Source organism: Andrographis paniculata, unplaced genomic scaffold (genome assembly GCF_009805555.1).
Source record: "Andrographis paniculata isolate CXL003 unplaced genomic scaffold, ASM980555v1 Contig37END, whole genome shotgun sequence".
NCBI lineage: Eukaryota > Viridiplantae > Streptophyta > Magnoliopsida > Lamiales > Acanthaceae > Andrographis > Andrographis paniculata.
In genome coordinates, this window is record NW_026137570.1 from 6,554,424 (window position 1) to 6,575,487 (window position 21,064).

Consider the following 21,064-nt stretch of genomic DNA (forward strand, 5'->3'; position numbering starts at 1 on the left):
ATTGTCCATTATGAGAAGATTGAAATGAAGATTGATTGATTTTTGCAATATGTACAATCTGGAGAATATTTGTGCCATGCCAATATGACCGATATTTATGTATACTCTCTCTCTCTCTCTATCAAATTTATTTTCATATTTTTTTTTCAATCTATTCGCTAAACTTATCCGATTACTAATTTTGACAAAATTAATAAATTAATATTTAACTATTGTCCTCTATTGAACACTTATTTACCACTAATGTCACTACATTTATTATATTATTTCTCATCATTTTTTTAATTTCTAACTATATTTTCAAAATTATCTCAAATTATCTTTTTACTTTTATCGTATTTTAAATAAAATATTTATTTTTGTTATTTTTGTTAATTTTCGTGCCGGATCCAAATATTCAAAAATTTTTGTGGACAGTATTTCAGGTAAGAAACCCCACAAACACTTGCAAGAATTGAACACCCTATATAACTAATGACCAAATCGAGCTAAATATTTTAATTTTCACTTAAAGATGCCGTAAAAGATTGACTTTACGATTATCTTGAGTATCTAGTCTCGGATTCTGCCATACCCAACTCATCAAATGCCATCTCTAATTCCAGCAATATGTTCCATAGTTCGAAGGAAATCAAGATGGAAGATTTCCACTTAGTCACATCATATTGAAGATAACACAAAAATCTTCCTACTTTTTATTATCCACATTGCATTATTACTACCTTTTTATCTTTTGCAACAATAGAGATGGTTCATTCATTACATTATTAAAACCTTTTATCTTCTTGTAACAAATAGAGATAGATGATAACGAATTAGGATGGGCCCGACACTGCCTGAACTCGACTCATTTAATTCGGATCGTATTTAATAATTTGAGTAGAGAGTATCATGTTGAATTCGACGTACATTTAAAAAATATATAATTATAATTTATGTTTTAGAATATAATAAAAGCTTATTATGATCTTAAGTAAATACATTTCGATCACTTAATAGCAATGTTTATAATTTGAAACAAACAAACAAAAAAAATAATGTACTATGAGGCTGAAATTGGAGTCAAGAAAGTATTCTACTTTCAGCTTCTTGACCGATCGAATTTTTGGGCTAACAGTGCCCAGATCGTTACCTTAGGACCGTTATAGTTATGGCCGCCAGTCTATGCAATTTATTGGGCCACACTGAGTTTTGACATACACTTTTATATATATTGATATACTCTCTCTCTAATTAACATTTGAAAATACTAGTGAAAATATCTTGCTTGCCGCCCCCAATGTAGTTTATTCTGATCAAATTGGGTTAACAAATCTTTGCATTCTTACGTGATTTCTTGATCGCTCTTGATTTTCTAACTCCCGCAATACAAACCCTATATTTTGTAGCAATCATGGGGTGTGTTGGTTTTCAGATTCATGTGTTTTTTTTATGTTAGGTATAAAAAATCATAATATTAATATAAAAAAAATAATATTTTGGGTTGATTTGTCAATTTTTTGTGAGTGAATAAAATATCTACTATATATTGTATGAATGTATATATATATATTATATTTTGGATAAACTGATCTGGACTATTTATCATTTTAGTCCGTAACCGGAGACTGTCTTAAAATAGTCACTAAGTGAAAATTTTTTGCATTTTAGTCATCAATGTCTATGTAGCATGCTGACGGACACATGTCGGCTAGGTCAACGCCATGTGGCTAACACGTGTTCGCCACGTGGATTGTTTTTATTTTTATTTTTTTTAATATAAAAAAATTACAAATATAAAAATAGAAATAAAATATAAAAATATAAAAATAAAATCTTAAAAATTAAAATTAAAAATAAATAAAATAAAAATAAAAATTATCCATATGTCCGTCAAGTCAGCGCCACATGACCTTTAATAATTTATTAGTATACTTTTTAATTATATTTTTTTTTATTTTTAAGATAAAAAATATAAATTATCCACGTAGCGACCACGTAGCGTTGACCTGACGGGCATGTGGATAACTTTAATTTTTATATTTTTATATTTTTTAATTTTAATTTTTTTTTTTTTATAAACCCTAAACCCTAAAATGATAAAGGGGTCAACGAGACTAAAAAATAGTTTATCTTTTTATTTTTTAGTAATATTCACCGAAAATCGTATCACCCAAAATAGGTTAGGTGAACAATCCCATGATTGTTGCATAGTAAAACTATTGAAATCAAACTTCAAAAGAACACAAGTGTTGTTAAACTTATTCGGATCGAATCACGGGTACATTGCCCACATTTGTTGTCGTAATGTTGTCCAAACATGGTCACCACAGTTGTTCTTGTCATTACAAAGAGAACCACACTTTAGGACATAAACAAAAGGGCCACACCTTGTCCCATCTTTGAATTTAAATTAGCTGTATACATTTAAAAAACACACAAATACAATCATCTTTGTGTTGATAAAGATCTTATCTTCGATTCCTTTTTTTTTTTTCTTTGCAATCTTTTTTTTTTTTAGGTTTAGGATAAGGCATCGAAACAAGAGATTTAAAATGAACAAATCCCTTATCTGCCACGCTTTTAAACGACATTTGGAACCCACATTTTGACCGCGTGAGTAGGGTAGTTGGGCGAGCACTTATTGTTATACTCCCTTAGTCATTTAAATTTATGCTCATTTTTCTTTGTTGGTTGTCATTAAAAAGTGTGTTTGTTTCATTTTTTTTTTTTAGTAAAAACTACTACTCTCTCTGTCCCATATACCTTGTAATATTTTTATTTTTGGCATGTCCCACATACTCTGCAATATTTCAAAAATAAGAAATAATTAATTATATACATAACACTTTATCATATCACATTACTCAACAAAAAAAAAAATACAATTTTTTTCTCTTATCACATTACTTAATTCCCAAATTATATTCTAAAAGGAAAATATTAATATTTTTACCTATTTTTTTAAAACTTGTGTCCGATCAAACGTGCATAATTTTAGATGACGGAGAGAGTAAATAGAAATGAAGATGTCTTGATGATATTATGGATGGGGCTGTTAATAAATTTTACCGGAGGTACTTTGACATTTGAACTTAATGTATCGTTACATGTATTGAATTATAATCAAATTGCTCTAGGATGGTTCCCTGCGTAAATAATTGACTATTACACAATTTGAATAATTTCTACAAATTCACCTCAAATAAAAATGCATATATAAAATTCTTGATTGAAAATTTATTTACAAATTCAAAATCATGTTCGTGTTGTGTCGACATGTGACTTGAATTTCTTTTGGTAAGTCATCTAAGTTACTTCAAAATAAATACGCAAACTATAAATCCCTACTAGATTTTTTAAAATATAATTATAACAAACCATTTTCCATTTTATTTACTATTTTTTCTTTTGGCATAATATTTTTTGATGATATATTTTTGATAGTTTTTTTTTTTCAAATGGTTTACCTTTTACTTTTTGTTTGAAATGATTTTTTAGTAGTAAATTAAGACAAATTGAAATTTTTTAAAAAAATATTTTAAATAAAAAATAATAGCGAAAGAATTTGAAATCGAAGAAATATTACACTCCAATATTAGTCCGACATGATGTGCTGATATGACAACAAAGTTGATCCCTTCGCATATCATATACACATGTGAGGCCACAATTCGACATATTGCTCTTTGTAAAGTTGAGATATATATATATTTTTTTATACAATAATTATGATTTTCTATAAAATTATATTATTTTTTTTTCGATAAATATTATTTTCATAGTATTATTCAAATAAAAAATATAACAAAATCACATTTCAAAAGAACACACTTAGGAAGTAAAAGGTGAATTCATTTAAGATTTAGATTTTTTTTACTATTTGAATTCCATGTTATCTCAAAAACAATAATATAAATATATTACAAAATATTAAATTAAATATTATTTAAATAAAAGATCAATCCGATCAAATCTCAAATGAACACGTTTGTTTCTCTAGAAAGTTCAACTATCAAGATAAACATATATTATAGGTAAGAAGAAGACAAAGAAACGATAATGTAAGAGGTAGGGCTGGAATAATCTTGTATATATAATTCTTAAGATCGATCATATCACACGCACGGCTGGAAAGAATAAACACGAATTAATATAATCGCAATAAAAAAGATTGGATCGAAGCTAAGGAACATGTGTGCATGCTTCCTTGGATCTTCAATTATTACATATACTTAGATATTTATTCGCAAAAATTTCTAAGATATATAAATACATCTTCATCTTCGAGTAACGGTGTACAAAATAGATACATTTCAAATACAAAATAGGTGAATATATATACAATACATGTACTATATTAAAAAATAAATATTTAATTCGATGTTTTTAGGAAACTTTGTTTTAAAGATTTTCTGGAATTTTTACTATTTACAAAATTTTTTCTTCAAGAAAGCATCAAAGTAAATACTTAATTATATTTTATGTTTTTTATTACACTATTAATCAATTTTATATTCAAAATATTACACTAACTTCTATTTATATCATATCAAATAACTATTTAAAATCCAAACTCCAAACAAACACATGTCATAATAGTACCCGATATTTTACATGCATGCCCAATAAATTTTTGTACTTAAAAAGATTGTGTCGGATTTGAATAAAAAAAAATATATATGTTGAAATTTTTGTTAACTCAACTTGAATTACAGGAAGTAGAAGTATCCGACCCATGGCTACCCATAATAGAAGACACGGACAGACAATTATTTTTGACACATTCGATGGGGTCATCACACATGATGTCTGTGGATTTTTGGGGCACAAACTGTCCCTACAAAGTGCCTTAAAACTCTTCGGATATCCCCACGTTTCAGACAAATGAATCCTATAAATTCTCGAACATTATTCTTACAAGGTCTTGACAATGATATTGATGTTCCTTGGCGCCAGTCGAAACTCTTTGAGTCATCAAAGCATGAGGAAGATGGTGAGCAAGTGGAAAAGAATGCTTAGGCAAATGAGGGCAAAGCTCTACATAATTCGAGTTTGTGTTACGATGTTGCTTTGTTGGGGCGACGATGATGATGATGGGGACGAGTATTGTTAGATACGACAACCTCATTTTGTGTTCTTGTCCTAAGGGAGAGTTTTCTTAACTTCTTACTTCTACTAATTATACGAGAAAAATAGTACACGGTGGAATCTAAAAGGTTTGTAAGTGTTTAGCTAGTTTGTATAGAGTGTTTTTGTAGGTATTTATGTGTATATTGTAGAAAAGATTAATAGAAGAAGAAGAAGAAAAAATCTATGGCGAACTTACGGGCTCGTGGTGTTTTTTCTATTTTCTTTTTAGTGTTTGCGCTTTTCTTATACATCTTCGAGGGATTGTGCAAAAGATTTTGTGAAAATTTAAGGAAAAATTTCATTATAATCGAGTGTATTGACATAATTTTGGCGTGAAGATACAAGAAGTATTGTACACATAATCGATTGGAGATACCTCGATTACATTAGAGTAGAAAATTGTTGCGGTATGTAAAGAATGAACAATTTAGATGAAAAAGCTCGCCGTCTTTTAAAATCCCTCGAGCATGTGGCCTTTAGACAATAAATCGACGGGGATGGCTTGGTTCCGAGGGTCGTGTGCTGGCTTTATTTTACTTTCTTGTGCTAATCTCCAAGCGATTGGTTGGTCGTCTTGTTTCTTCGCCACTTGTCCTTATTTTTTTGTTGTTGTCCTTCTTGCAATGGATTCGAAATAATTATTGATAAAAAAATAAAATAATTTTTTATAATTCATTTGTAATTTGAAAATTTTGCATAATTTTCACTTATAATTTAAAAACTATACAAGATTCTTTTTGTATATTAAAAAAATTGCACAAGTGAGTTATAATAACTTAATGTGTTTGCGGAAAAAGGTTATTATTAGTTAATTTGTTCTATAAGGAGGAATGTATGCTTACTTTTACGTGAAACGATCATTAAAGACATCAAAAATAAATAAACAATGGTAGGGATTCGAGACAAGTGTTTTAGATGAAGCTTGTGAACTTTGGGCTGTTAATTGCCGGGCCAACGGGACATTGGCCACCGATGGAGCCGCCATAGTGGTAGTCACACCTATTGTACACCGTGAAAATGTTATCAATGTCTTTGATCGAGATATTATCAGTTTCTTTTACGGATTTTCTTGATTTTTCAAAGGTGAAAATACTGTGATTTTTTGTGAAAAATAGAGATTATATATATATATGCATTTAATCAATATAAAGATGGATTATATAATAATATATATATATCAGTTCATAAAATTGATGCTTATATGATAAATAATACTCTTAGGGGCTGTTTGGTTCATGGACTTTTTTGGTGGGATTGGAATTTCATAGGATTTATATGTGATGAGATTTATTATATTTAAGATTTGGAATCCCATATTTGGTAAAATATGGTGGGATTTATATTCCGTGGATTTGGATTTTTATATTCTAAATGACATAATTGTCCTCTTATGAATTTTATTTATTTTGACAAATTAAACCTCTAATTTATTATTAATATAAATTGAAAAGATATCAATAATTTTATAGGATGACAATAGATTCGCATAAACTCGAGATCCGACCGAGCCCGACCTATTTATTTGAAGTTGAGTCCAATTATTTGAGTATTAGGCATGAATCCGGATATGATCAGGGTAATATAATAATAATATATCAACCATACATATCAAAAAAATTTCGAATAATATAATTATATTAAAAATATTTTTTGAGTTTAACGTATTCATTATTTTATTATAATATTTTTCTAATAAAATACATAAATTTTAATATACATTGGATCCGGTACATGTGTAATTTTAAATTTAAATTTAAGAATTGTAAAAAAAATGGATTTTTCGGATTCATCAAGTCTTACCGGGTATAGTCTCGGTCGGATCTAGTATAATTGGATCCTTTTAATCTCGGATTTAACAATATATATTTGGGATGAATATCAGTTCCGACTGAACCCGACTCTTGGTCGTCCCTATAATTTTATAATTCAAATAAAATTTATTATAAATAATAATTTAAACAATGAATTTATTAGTTTATTTAAAAAATATTGTACAATAAAAAATAATATAAATTTAATTAAGTATATAATTCAAATAATAATTAATGTTAAAATTATTTAATTTTTTATATAAATATAATACTATTATTTTTTTTATAAGAGGATATAAATGTAAAAATTAAAATTTTAAGAATGAGATTTAAAAGTAACAGGGGTATCTCCATTACAAAAAAAAATCCCTTATTTGTAGGATTTTAGACACCATTTTCAAATCCCATCATTTTAAATTTCACATTCTTTTTCTTAACCAAACATGGATTTCACAGAATTTTAAAATCCAAATCCCGGAATCCCATCAAATCCTTGAACCAAACAGCCCCTTAATTAGTGTTATAAAAAAATAGACTTATTTATTTTTGGTATGAATTTTAATGTAATATATACTTTTTGCTTTTTATTATAAAAAAAATAAAAAATAGTATAATTTTTTGCTAGAAAATAGGTCTATATATTTTTTGATAATAAATAAAAAAATAATTTATTTTTAGATGAGAGAGTAATAAATATTGCATCAACTTAAATAAGTTCCTATCTTTTAATATTTAATAACTTTGTAACGTTATCTTGCATATACACTATTAACTGATCTTATTATTCGATAAAATTTCCAAAATATTATATGAAAATTTTATTTTTATATTCAAATATTATTTTGTAGACATCCGTGTCCAATCTTAGAGCACACAATTATTTGTCCTTACAAATGCCTCCACATGTAACATGGTTTGAGTCCATATATAAGCCATCTCCAACCATGCTCCAGATTTGGTATTTCAACATCATTTTTGCCGCCGAGCTGCTCCAATTCAGCACCATTCCCAACACCAAATTTAGATTTTGCTACAGTGCAACACCATTTTTGAACACCATTTTTGGCGTTGCACTGTAGCAAACGTAATTTTTTTTTTAATTTCTTTATTTTTTAAAATTATAAATTTAGTTTTTAAATTTAAATTTTATTTTTAATTTTTTTTAATTTTTTTTTAAATTATAAAAATAAAAAATTGTTTAAAATAATAGGAAAATTGAATATTTAAAGAATAATAGTAAAAAATGGAGTTATGGTTGGAGTAAAATTACTGTAGCAACTGCATATTTGGAGTTAAAACTGGATAAATGGAGATGATGGATTGGAGATGGCCTAACCAAAACATTTTAACAGAAATTGTTTGTTCGGGAGATTGCATTTTAAATCCACTATTTATTCTATATTTTTTTTTCCCAAAAATATCAAATCAAACACCTATTTTTCATTTTTTATATTATACTAAAAATCAATTTTACATTCGAAATACACTACAAGAAAAAATCATTTTTTAAACAAAATTTTTTTGTCTCTAAATCTACTTTTTCCGTTACTAATGACATTAGAGACGGAATTAGGAACGGAATTACGTTAGCTACGTGAACTTTAGGGACGGAATTCCGTTACAAATATATTATTTTTTTGTAGTGATATCACATCAACACTTATTTATATCACATCATACAACTATTCAAATTCAAAATTTTTACTATTAAAATCCCAACTCAAAATCCAAATCCGCAAACAAACTAGAATTTTCTCTCTTGACTGAAAAAAATTGTCTATTGCACAAAGTCTGATTCAAGTGCCTTCATATTTTTACTCGGAAAATAAGGCCACTTTATATAATTTTATATTTTGACTTGACAAAGGAAGTCTTGTTGTAGACAAGAATGGTAGCGATATGTGAGTCATTGTGTGTGTTCTTACAGACATTATTTTTCACTTAAAAATTGAATAGTTAAAAATTCTACTTTTCCGATCTAAAATGTAGATGTAGACGTCATTTATACATATATATATATATATATCTCAAATATCTTTTTTGATCTTTCAAATTTTGTAAAGTTAATTTGTGTAAGTCAACCAATTATGTAAATATGTACTCTCTCCGTCTGCTAGTAAGTTTTTCGTTTAACTTTTGTATTCAGATTTGTTGAAATATTTTAGATATTCGATTTTAGATTTAGTAGATTTATATTTAGATTTGATCTTATTTATTGATTAGATTACTTAGATTTGAGTCTATCGAGTCTGTTTTGTATTACCTATATATATGCTTCTTATTTTAATGATCAATAACATAATCTCATTATTTTTTCCCAAAAGTATTTTATAGATATGTAGTGTAAAAAAATAATATAATCTCTATTTTACCTTTGAAAAGTAGTATGAAAAGTAAAGAAGTAAAGATATTTTGATATTTAATTGATAATTATTTTTTTTTTAAATTTTTTTTTTTTTAATTTGTACAGATTAAAATGACAGATAGAAAATTGACTAGTGGAAGAATGGAATATTACTCATATTTAATAATAATAATTATTGAACGAAATATTTAGACTAAATTGTATAAAACTTATCGGTGTTTCATACAATTATGCCAAATCCCTTATACTTCTAAAATTGCGTCAAACTCTCTCGTCGTTTCATAAACTCTGCGTCTAATCATTTCAAGGATCTTTATTTAACGCTATTTGACATAAATGAGCTCAAACTGTAAATAAATTTTTAAATCTCAATTTGTAAACCCCTAAAAATTATAAATATATTCATTTTTCTTATCTTTAGGCTAAAAAAATAGTAAATATACTAAAAAATAGTTATTTTTCTTAGGTTTTAAAAAGTTTATTTTTACTATTGTTTTAGGCTAAATATATAAAAAATAAATATATTTGTAATTTTAGAGGTTTTGAAATTGCACTACAAGAAAATATTATTTTTGTAACAAAACGTTTTTGTCTCTAAATCTACTTTTTCCGTTACTAACGACATTAGAGACGAAATTAGGAATGGAATTACGTTAGCTACGTGAACTTTAGGGACGGAATTCCGTTACAAATATATTATTTTTTTGTAATTGATATTCTAAAATTTATTCGCAGTTTAAGCGCATTTAAGTCAAATACCGTTAAATAAAGACCACTGAGGGGGTTAGACGTAGAGTTTATGAAACCACGAGAAAATTTGATGCAGTTTTAAAAATTTGACGCAATTTCGTGAAACAAAGTCTAGATTTTGTAAAATTTAGCCAAATATTTGTATGACCTAGGAACATTAGATGGCAATTGGGAGTGAGTTAAGTCTGAACCCACTCTAGATGGCCACTAATGTAAAAAATATTCTATTTACACACATATATATTTAAAGTTTTTGGCACTATATATTAATTAATATAAATAATTTTAACAATATCACATTAAATATTTATTTCTCTCACCAACATTATAGCACTGACTATTTATTATTATTATTAGTAGTATTATTATTATTAGTATTATTATTGTTATATATATTTTTTTCTTCTTATTATTGTTATTTACAAAATTAAAAAAACTCCAAAAATCTTTATGGAAAGGTAACCGTTTACTTTAATGAGACTTATCATTAATTTTGTATTATGTACTTATATAGTTTCTTCTAATGACTATATTTTATTACATGATATTTCAAATTAGAAGTATTCTATTCTTTAATGTTATTTTTTTTTCTTAAATTTTGTACTACTTATGTAAAAAATAAAAAATAGAAATAGAAATTTATAGATTTTTTGTTTTTTTAATATAAAAGGAGAAAAAAAAAAGAACTTATCGTCTAGGTGGAGCAGGATAAACAAAATTAAATTAATTAACAGGGATGGTAATCAGTTAAAATTGTAATTAAGCAGCGAAAATAATTTAATACAAAGATGCAAATACGATGGTATCAAAAGTTGAAAATTTTCTTTGTTTATCCGTGGAGTTTCAACTATATTTTATTACTCAATATATATATATATATATGCAAATTTATCAAATTAAATTTATATACTCCCACCGTCCTACAAGTAAGTATCAATTTGTTTTTTTTCATATAATTTTAGAAATATTAGTATTATATTGGGATATAGTAGGAATAAAGTGGAAATAATTAAAATAACTTTATTATTATGTGTGATATAAATGTAATGATATTTGTGTAATATATTGTAAGTTGTAAGGGTATTTGTAATGTTAGGTAGATAATACAATTACTAAAAAAGGAAATGAATACTTTGTTATGAGACAGACTAAAATGGAAAAATGGATACTTTGTTATGGAACGGAAGGAATATATTTTTATTTTTTAATATTAAACTAAAAAGTAATTTTGTATTCAGAATATACAATGACTTTGGGGTCAAAATAACTGCGGTTACATGCTGAATATCACATCGTATGTTAAAAGAAAATATACAATATTATTATAAAAAATACGTATTCTCTCCATCCTACTTACCGTGTCTATTTTGTATGTTCTACTTATTATGTTACTTTTCGGAAAAAGAACTATACACTTTAATCTTATTTTATTTTATTTTTTAATTTTAATTAGCCTAATTAGTTTTTATCTAAAATTATCTTTATTATACTATAATTATTTTCATTAATACATTCTTAATTATTACAAATTATACTCCTCTTGAATTCCCGTGTCTATAGTAAACGAGACACTAAGAATTAATAATATAATATAAATATAAATAGAGTTCGCAGGGTACTAAGTTCGGTCGGAGGTTCATCCAGTGCGCACTTACATATAGCGGCGGCGGATTCCCACATTATAAAAAATAATATATATATAAATATAACATAAGAACTAATAATACATAACATACTCTTATATATCACATACCATATTTTCATAGAACCCCAAAATCTTAAATATGAACATATATCACATACTTTTATTTCACAAAACTGCATTAAGAGCATGTGCTGTTAGAGAAAATACTGATCTCCCAAATCAACATGATGCCGCATCAAAAGAAACACTCCCTTCCTTCGTTCATAATATTTTATTTTACTATTTTTGTTTATTTCACTCAACAATATTTTTTGTATTATTTTTTTTTTAAAAGTAAAAATAATTATATATTATCAAAATATATTTAATTTTTATTTAAATTACAGATATGTCACTTCATATATATAATTATTTTTTTTTTTTACATAAAGTAAAAAAAAATGTCAAAATATCTTCCACGTTATAAGGGAGGAGTATCTTAATTCAAAATTTTACTCATCGAAAATCCAAACCCTCCAAATCATATGGTGCTTAATTGAACTAAAGCATTGGATGACTGCATCAGATTTGAAATCGATCCCCATGGAGTTGAATTATTATTATTATTATTATTGAATATTTCGTTTGAGCTGATTTGTAATAATTACTAAAGACTTTGAATAAGATTAGAAGCAATATATTCGTGTATGACCAGGAGTTGATTCCGCTTTAATGGAAAAAAAGAGGAGATATGCCTGAACAGGTCAGAAGTAATAAATTAGGGTTTTTAATTTCTGCAACGCTGCCAAGACTTTGACTTCAAGAATTCCATTACGCCTAATGTCGTGATCGTGAAATTCTACAATTGTTTGGTCACTCATCACTATAAATAGATGAGCTGATATCCTAATAGTCCCACCCCAAAAATCTCATCATTCTATCGAATAAATTAAACACATTAATTCATGATGATGATGAAGATAACAACTTCAAGATTTTCGAAATTTTCCCTTTTCATAGTTCTTGCAGCTTTGTTCTTAATTTGTTTCCCAACTCCTGCTGAATCCCAGCAGATTGATCACAATAAATTTCTGCAATGTCTGTCCCTTCGTTTGCAGAATCATAGCCATGGAATTTCCGACGTTGTTTACACTCCCAACGAGCCCTCGTATTTGTCGATTCTTCGAAATTCCATAAACAACCGAAGATTCATGTCGGCTCCTACTGCTCGACCTCAGGTCATCGTCACGCCGTTGCAGGAATCCCAGATTCCTGCGATTGTCGTTTGTGCGAAACAAAATGGCATGCAAATCCGGACTCGAAGCGGCGGGCATGACTACGAGGGACTCTCGTATACCTCCCCAGTGCCGTTTGTTATCGTCGATTTGTTCAACCTCAATGATATAGCTATTGATGTCGCACAAATGACCGCATGGGTTCAAACCGGTGCGACCAACGGGCAATTGTATTATGCTATAGGCCAAAAAAGCAATACGATTGGTTTCCCGGCGGGATCATGCCCCACGGTCGGAGTTGGCGGGCTTTTTAGTGGAGGAGGCTATGGGCCGCTGTTTAGAAAATACGGTCTTTCTGCCGATAACATCGTCGATGCACGCATGGTTGATGCTAATGGGAGGATGCTCGATAGGAAATCTATGGGCGAAGATGTTTTTTGGGCCATACGAGGTGGTGGAGGTGCGAGCTTTGGCGTCATAACTGCATGGAAGATCAAATTGGTGACGGTACCGGAGACTATAAGATTATTTTCTGTTAGCAGGACTTTGCAGCAAAATGCGACAGAGCTCGTCCACAAATGGCAATACGTGGCGCCTTCTATGCCCAAAGATATTTTACTTTCACTCAGTGCTGGTCCGGTAACTATCTCCGGTACTGGAGAAAGAACAGTGCAAGCCAACTTTAATTCGATGTTTTTGGGAAGAATTGATCAGTTACTCGAGTTGTTGAAACAAAGCTTTCCGGAGTTAGGCGTGAGAAGAGAAGATTGTCTTGAAGTTAGCTATATTCAATCTGCGCTCTACTTTGGAGGTTACAGTGTTCAACAATCACCGGAGCTCTTAACCAGCAGAAATCCCGAAGTTCCAAGCGCAATTCGAGCCACAAGGTTTAGTTTTAAATCAAAAACTGATTACCTACTCAAGCCAATTCCAAAAAGTGGTATCGAAGGTATGTGGAAGTTATTGTTGGAACGTGCTCCCGACATGGCAGAATTGTTGATGGTTCCATACGGTGGAAGAATGAATGAAATTCCAGAATCCGCAATACCATTCCCTCATCGAGCTGGAACTCTCTACAAATTCCAACAATTTGCGTATTGGACACAACCCGAAGAATCTGAAGCATCCCTTAGTTGGGTAAGAAACTTTTATGGTTACTTGACTCCTTTTGTTTCGAAATCTCCTCGCCTCGGCTACCTCAATTATCGGGATCTTGATTTGGGAGTCAACAACGGAGATAAAACTAGCTATACAGAAGCTAGTAAATGGGGATTGAGGTACTATAAATCCAACTTTAATCGATTGGTTCGAGTGAAGACCATGATTGATCCGACTAACTACTTTAGAAATGAGCAAAGTATTCCTGTCGGACTTGGCCGCAAGAATTTCTAGAAAGTTTATTTCAATGGCGATGCTACCATCATTGGTTGTGGAAGACACTACTTCGTAGCAACTATGAATAATTCATTCATGTTTTTTTTTATTAAGATTATTGCAATGATATTTAGAGTTATATTTTCTTAATTGTATTGTTGTATGGTTTATATGTAGTTGATTTGTGGTGCCAATCATCATATTTCACAAAGTTATGACTATAATTCTAATTGATATAATTTTGTTTTTCAATATATTTATGAATTGTTCATTAAGTTAAATATTTATTTTTCACTAAAAAAATATTACATCCAAGGTTCACACTTCATTAAAAATATTTACAGAATCCTAACTCTATTTCGGATTAAACCAAATGCAAAAAATTTCATTCACCCAATTTATTTTTGAGTGAGATGATTTATATAAATATTAAAAAAAATCTACAATATATACATATAATAATAATAATAATAATAATAATAATAATAATAATAATATCGGATTTTAAAAAAAAGTTATAACTCAAAGTTTGATTTAAAAGACTAGGGTCTGTTTGTTGAGAAGTTAAATTTAAGGAGTATTGGACCTCCTTTTAGTTTTAGGACCATTTACCTTGTAGGTAATGAGCTCAAATTTAGTAAATTTAAGTAGTTTTGAAAACTATTATGGGTTTAGGGTCTATTTGTTTAGTAAAATTGTTTATATATTTACGTGAGATATAGATAATTATATAAGGTATATAAAAATAATAAATATATAATATATTAATTTTTTAAAAAAATATATTTTTGGGAAATTGGGAGAACAAACCCTTTTTAAACCAAACTTTGATTTAGGATTTTTATTTTATTTTAAAAAAACCATAATATATGTACTCTATTCATCAAAAAAAAAAAAAAAATCAATAGTTGAGTATAAAATATTACTTTTTTTGAAATTTTTTCATATTATATATTATGTTAATATTGTATTTTTTTAAATAATATTTATAGATAATTATTCTATGGTGAACAAACCAATTATTTCGAAGAACAATACACTTATTTTATATATTAAACATCCCATTCAATAAACTTTTGTTATTTTTTAGATGATTAATAATTATTTCATCTAAAAAATAAAAAAAAGTCAAAACTTATAAAATTTAAAAAGAACACACCCTATATGATTCATGATGCAAGGCTAAGTCAATCCACATTTGACAAAAACAAACTACATAAAATGGAAAGAGAAGATTCTCACGTTGATTGAGACAAATAAATTCCATTTTCTATCAACGCGTTCCTCTGTGTATAGATGTTGACTAATTATGAGCATATATATTTCTTTGTATTTTCGACACATTATTATATAATATTATTTAAATTAGATCAATGGCGAGTAGTTGAATAAATTATTGTGGACAGTTTCTTCACACGACAAGGATAGAAAAATTTGTCGTTTTTATATGATTTTGTAATGAAGAAAAGGTCATTAAAATAAATAGGGTTTTGAATTTGAAAGACGACCTTGAATTGAAGAATTTATACGAAATTAAGTGTGTGTATACGCGTTGGAAGATACTTATAAATAGACACGAGTCTTGAATCAAAAAATCACATCATCGATCTATCATTCCATTAATCCTTGATCATATATTTCTTTCGATTTTCGAGCAAACAAACAAACCCTAAAGCCCTAAATAGATACATATATATAACGATGAAGATGATCAGTACTACTACTGGTTCAAGATCATTCTCCAAGTTTTCCCTATTCATAGTACTTGCTGCAGCTGCGATCTTAATTTGTTTCTCAATTCCTGCTGAATCTCGAAATGAAGGTGATCACAATCAGTTTCTGCAATGTCTGTCCCTTCGCTTGCAGAATGACAGCCATAGAATTTCTGATGTTGTTTACACTCCCAATGACTCTTCTTCTTCTTCTTCATACTGGTGGGTTCTTCGAAAATCGATACACAACCTCAGATTCATGTTGGCTCCGACTGCTCGACCTCAGGTCATCGTCACGCCGCTGCACGAATCCCACATTCCTGCCATTGTCGTTTGCGCCAAACAAAATGAGATGCAAATCCGCACTCGAAGCGGCGGCCATGACTACGAGGGACTCTCGTATACCTCCCCAGTGCCGTTTGTTATCGTCGATTTGTTCAACCTCAATCATATAGACATTGACGTCGAGCGTATGACCGGATGGGTTCAAACCGGTGCCACCAACGGGCAATTGTATTATGCTATAGGCCAAAAAAGCAATACAATTGGTTTCCCGGCGGGATCATGCCCCACGGTCGGAGTTGGCGGGCTCTTTAGCGGAGGAGGCTATGGGCCGCTGTTTAGAAAATACGGTCTTGCTGCCGATAACATTGTCGATGCACGCATGGTCGACGCTAATGGGAGGATGCTCGATAGGAAGTCCATGGGCAAAGATGTTTTTTGGGCCATACGAGGCGGCGGAGGTGCGAGCTTCGGAGTCATAACCGCATGGAAGATCAAGTTAGTAACGGTACCGGAGACTGTCACAATATTTTCTGTTAGCAGGACTTTGCAACAAAATGCAACAGAGCTTGTTCACAAATGGCAATACGTGGCTCCTTTCATGTCCAATGATATGCTACTCGCAATCAATGTTGGTACAATAACTGTCCCCAGTACCGGAGAAAGAACGGTGCAAGCCAGCTTTAATTCGATGTTTTTGGGAAGGATTGATCAATTGCTCGAGTTGTTGCAACAAAGCTTTCCGGAGTTAGGTGTGAGAAGGGAAGATTGTCTTGAAGTTAGCTATATTCAAGCTGTGCTCTTCTTTGGAGGTTACAATGTTCTACAGTCACCGGAGCTCTTAACCAGCAGAAATCCCGAAGTTCCAAGCGCAATTCGAGCCACAAGATTTAGTTTTAAAGCAAAAACTGATTACCTACACAAGCCAATTCCAAAAAGTGGTATCGAAGGTATGTGGAAATTGTTGCTGGAACGTGCACCCGACATGGCAGAACTTTTGATGGTTCCGTATGGTGGAAGAATGAGTGACATTCCAGAATCCGCAATTCCATTCCCTCACCGTGCTGGAACCCTCTACAAATTCCAACAACTGGCTCATTGGATACGCCCTGAAGAATCCGAAGCATCCTTCAGGTGGGTAAGAAGCTTTTATGGTTATTTAACTCCTTTTGTTTCGAAATCTCCTCGCTTGGGCTACCTCAACTATCGGGATCTTGATTTGGGAGTCAACAACGGCGACAAAACTAGCTATAGAGAAGCTAGTAAGTGGGGATTGAGGTACTATAAATCCAACTTCAAAAGATTGGTTCAAGTGAAGACTATGATTGATCCGACTAACTATTTTAGAAATGAGCAAAGCATTCCCGTCCGACGCGCCCGCAAGAATTACTAAGATGAGTTACTACTTCAACGAAGGTGGAACCATCTCATGGCAAGGAAGATTCTTCTTTATATATTGAGACTAACAAATTCGTTCATATTTTTATTAAGGTTACTGTATCGATATTTATATTTAGATTTAGATTTCTTAATTGTACTCTTGTATGATTTTCTCGCCTTTTGTGGTGTAAGTTATCAGGCTAACTTTTTATTGATTACAATTGTAATTAGTTTGATTTCACTTTTCAATATATTCACGGTCTATTCATTTGCATTTTTTACCATATATTTTTTTTTTATCAATCTTTCAATTTTATTAAAAGAAATATATATCAGCATCTTGACTATCCTTACTCACACCACAGCCCGTACCAAAAGCTTACTATATTCAATTCATTTAGACATCATGCTCAGTTCCACATCAATCAAATTCATGTCACCAGGTCGGGGCATCCCCTCGCACCTCTTTTTTCCGGGCTGTCCGCGGTGCTATTATTATTATTTTTTTCCCTACAGATATGGGTGACCTACACTGCATTTCTGTGCGATAGAAAGCTAAAGATCATCTGTTGATTCTTGATTTCATTTCTAAGGACATTGTGTTTTCTTTTTCAACCATGACACTGTCGTAGTTGAATCACTTTTCTGATATAATTGTAATTTTTAATCTAATAATAATTTTGAAAATATATTTTTGAGAGTTGTGTTTGTGTAGTAGCAATGTCAAGAGCTAACTAATTTATTTGTTTTTAATCTAATAATGATTAGATGATATTGAGTGAAGATTATTATATTCAATAATATAATAAATAAATAACAAACTACAAAATACACATAAGATACATTAAACTAGATGTACAAGCTGTCCGCGTTGAATAAACTTTCAAGTCAACGGCTAGCCTATAAATTATGTCAAAATCGTTTGTGGCAAGTCTGACCGAAAAGGTGTTTGCTGGCTTTCAACTCATAAAATAGCTCGGTTTTTTGCATGTTTGATTTTACCGCTAATTTTATTACTCCCTCGTTTCGTCCCATAATTAAATATTTATTTTTTTCACGTAATTTTAAAAATATTAATATTATATTTGAATATAGTAGGAATAAAGTAGAAATATGACTAAAATAACCTTATTAGTACGTGTGATATAAAGGTAATGACATTTATGTAATATATTGTAAGTTATAAGGGTATTTGTAATGTTAGGTAGATAGTACAGTTACTAAAAAAAATTGATACTTTGTTATGGGATAGACTAAAATGGAAAAATAGATACTTTGTTATGGGACGGAGAGAGTATTTTAATTTATTTTTTTATATATATATCAAATCAAATACTTATTTTTTATTTATTTTATTACACCAAAATTTAATTTTACATTCAAAACACCACGTTAATATATATTTATATCACATTAAACAATTATTTCAATTCAAAATTTTATTATTCAAAACAAAAAACCAAAACTCAAAATCTTACGAGTAAACACACTCTACCGATTATAAGTTCACCAATCGCACTAATTTGGTCATAATTATTTATTTAATGCTCCATCCGTCCCTCGTTGGGTGTCTTAGTCACTGTAGACACGAGAATTTAGAATAAATATAATTAGTAGATAATTAAAAATGTATTAGTGAAAATAATTAACTTATAATATAAGATAACTAATTAGTTTAATTAAAATTTTAAAAAAAATTAAATTAGAAAATTTGAAATGACATTAAGATTGATAATCATTTTTCAAAAACTGTCATGAGATGTGGAACGAATAGAAACGAGAATATGGACATAATAAGTGGAACATAGAGAGTACTATTCATTTTCTTTTCTCATGATCAGAAAATAAAATTATATGCTCAAAAGTATCAAATGAATGCAGCGCGCGTCAGTGATAGAGAATATATTTTAAGTTTATAACAATCACTATATTTTTTTGTCATACTGAGCAGTGAAGCGGTTCACATGCTCAATAATCGATTGTCCATTCTCACCTAAAAAAAAAAAAATTAAGTATTTTGATGTCACAAGCAATGGCAATTAGCATCATATCACCTGCTCAATCGGGATAAGATTGATGATATGATGGTCAATTGATTGGGTGTATGTACTGCCCAAAAACTTCACAGACAGTATGCGTCAATATTTGAAAATTGATAATAAATTAAGGTGGCGGAATGCCTTTCACACCAACTTGTTGCCCCAAAAATATTTCACCGGCAGCGTGAAAATTGCCTGCCGAAAAAACAATCGGTGGACAATGATCCTTGACATAGCGGCTGAAAATAGCTACCCCCGGCACATCAAACTATCGCTGCCCCCAAAGGGCTGAAATAATTCTGATTTTTGGATATTATTAGTGTGGTAAAAAAAAATATTCAATTTTGTGATTAATGGTAGGAGTAATTGAGACATAATTGGTACATTTGAATATTTAACCATTTCTAGCAGTTCCAGGATTGAGCATTTAGTTTCATTTCTTTTTATCTATTGTAATTTTTCATTAGTAAGAAGTGAGTGAATCTCATAAAACACAAAAACAGAGTATTGTTCGTTCTGTTCTTCCTAAAATTTGCCTCGAATTTTTTGGTGTGATCTTAATTCAATCTAGTAGATAACCAACAACCCGACCCGTTCAATTTATTTTGGGTCTAGAAAAGCACATGGTTGATGTCAGGCTTAGGAATTCAGGCCCGGGCACAACCTAATTTTATTTTTTTAATAAATCTAATATAATTTTAAATGATAAATATTGGAATTGAACCTATAACCTACTGATAATAACAAAATCTCAATTATTAAACTATATTTCAATTTTTAATGTTAATTTATTTATAAGACTATTTATTTTGAATATATTTAATTTATAAAATCGGGTCAGGCCGGTTTATTGGCATGCCGTGGCAGGTACGATCCGAAAATTTTCGGCTCTATTTTTTTAGACCTTAGCACAGTTTTTCTGTGCCGTGTTCGAATATAATTTTTGGATCGTACCTATTTTGCCGGCTTTAGTTGCATACCCGACTTTTTGCCCTCTGACGATGCCTTACCAACAGCATTAAGATTGCATGTTGGTGGGACAATTATAGGTAAACATTCGAATTTTCAGTTCGGAATTTTCTAAATCCGAATCAATCCGAAAAGCGGATTGTTTTAAAATATCAATATGAACCGAACCTAGCTGTAGGAGTTCTCGTTTTGAGAATTTTGAAAATCAAATAATAATTAATTATTTACCCTATTATCAAAACCGAATTATAGTGAGTGAGAAATAGATAGGTAATATGATTATCCATGTCACTGAATTATGTGCCGAATCGAGTTGCGAATTCGGATCAGACGTCGGACCCAATCCGTGAGCTCACGGTTAGATAGAGAAATCTAAAAAAAATTCTATCCATACCAAACAGATAAGTCATA

At 29.8% G+C, this 21,064-nt stretch overlaps 2 protein-coding genes across 2 annotated transcripts; both read left to right on the forward strand.

The window, feature by feature from the left end:
* Positions 1-12,596: 12,596 nt before the first annotated feature.
* Positions 12,597-14,484, forward strand: LOC127250494 (tetrahydroberberine oxidase-like). Its single transcript, XM_051273810.1, has one exon. It carries the CDS (start codon positions 12,628-12,630, stop codon positions 14,287-14,289), a length of 1,662 nt encoding a protein of 553 aa, XP_051129767.1. The 5' UTR covers positions 12,597-12,627; the 3' UTR covers positions 14,290-14,484.
* Positions 14,485-15,886: 1,402 nt separating this feature from the next.
* Positions 15,887-17,899, forward strand: LOC127250272 (tetrahydroberberine oxidase-like). Its single transcript, XM_051273460.1, has one exon. It carries the CDS (start codon positions 15,973-15,975, stop codon positions 17,656-17,658), a length of 1,686 nt encoding a protein of 561 aa, XP_051129417.1. The 5' UTR covers positions 15,887-15,972; the 3' UTR covers positions 17,659-17,899.
* Positions 17,900-21,064: the final 3,165 nt, after the last annotated feature.

What these genes read in the sequence shown, in the direction of transcription:
- LOC127250272 (XM_051273460.1), top strand. Translation starts at nt 15,973, where the DNA reads ATGAAGATGATCAGTACTACTACTGGTTCAAGATCATTCTCCAAGTTT.
- LOC127250494 (XM_051273810.1), top strand. Translation starts at nt 12,628, where the DNA reads ATGATGATGATGAAGATAACAACTTCAAGATTTTCGAAATTTTCCCTT.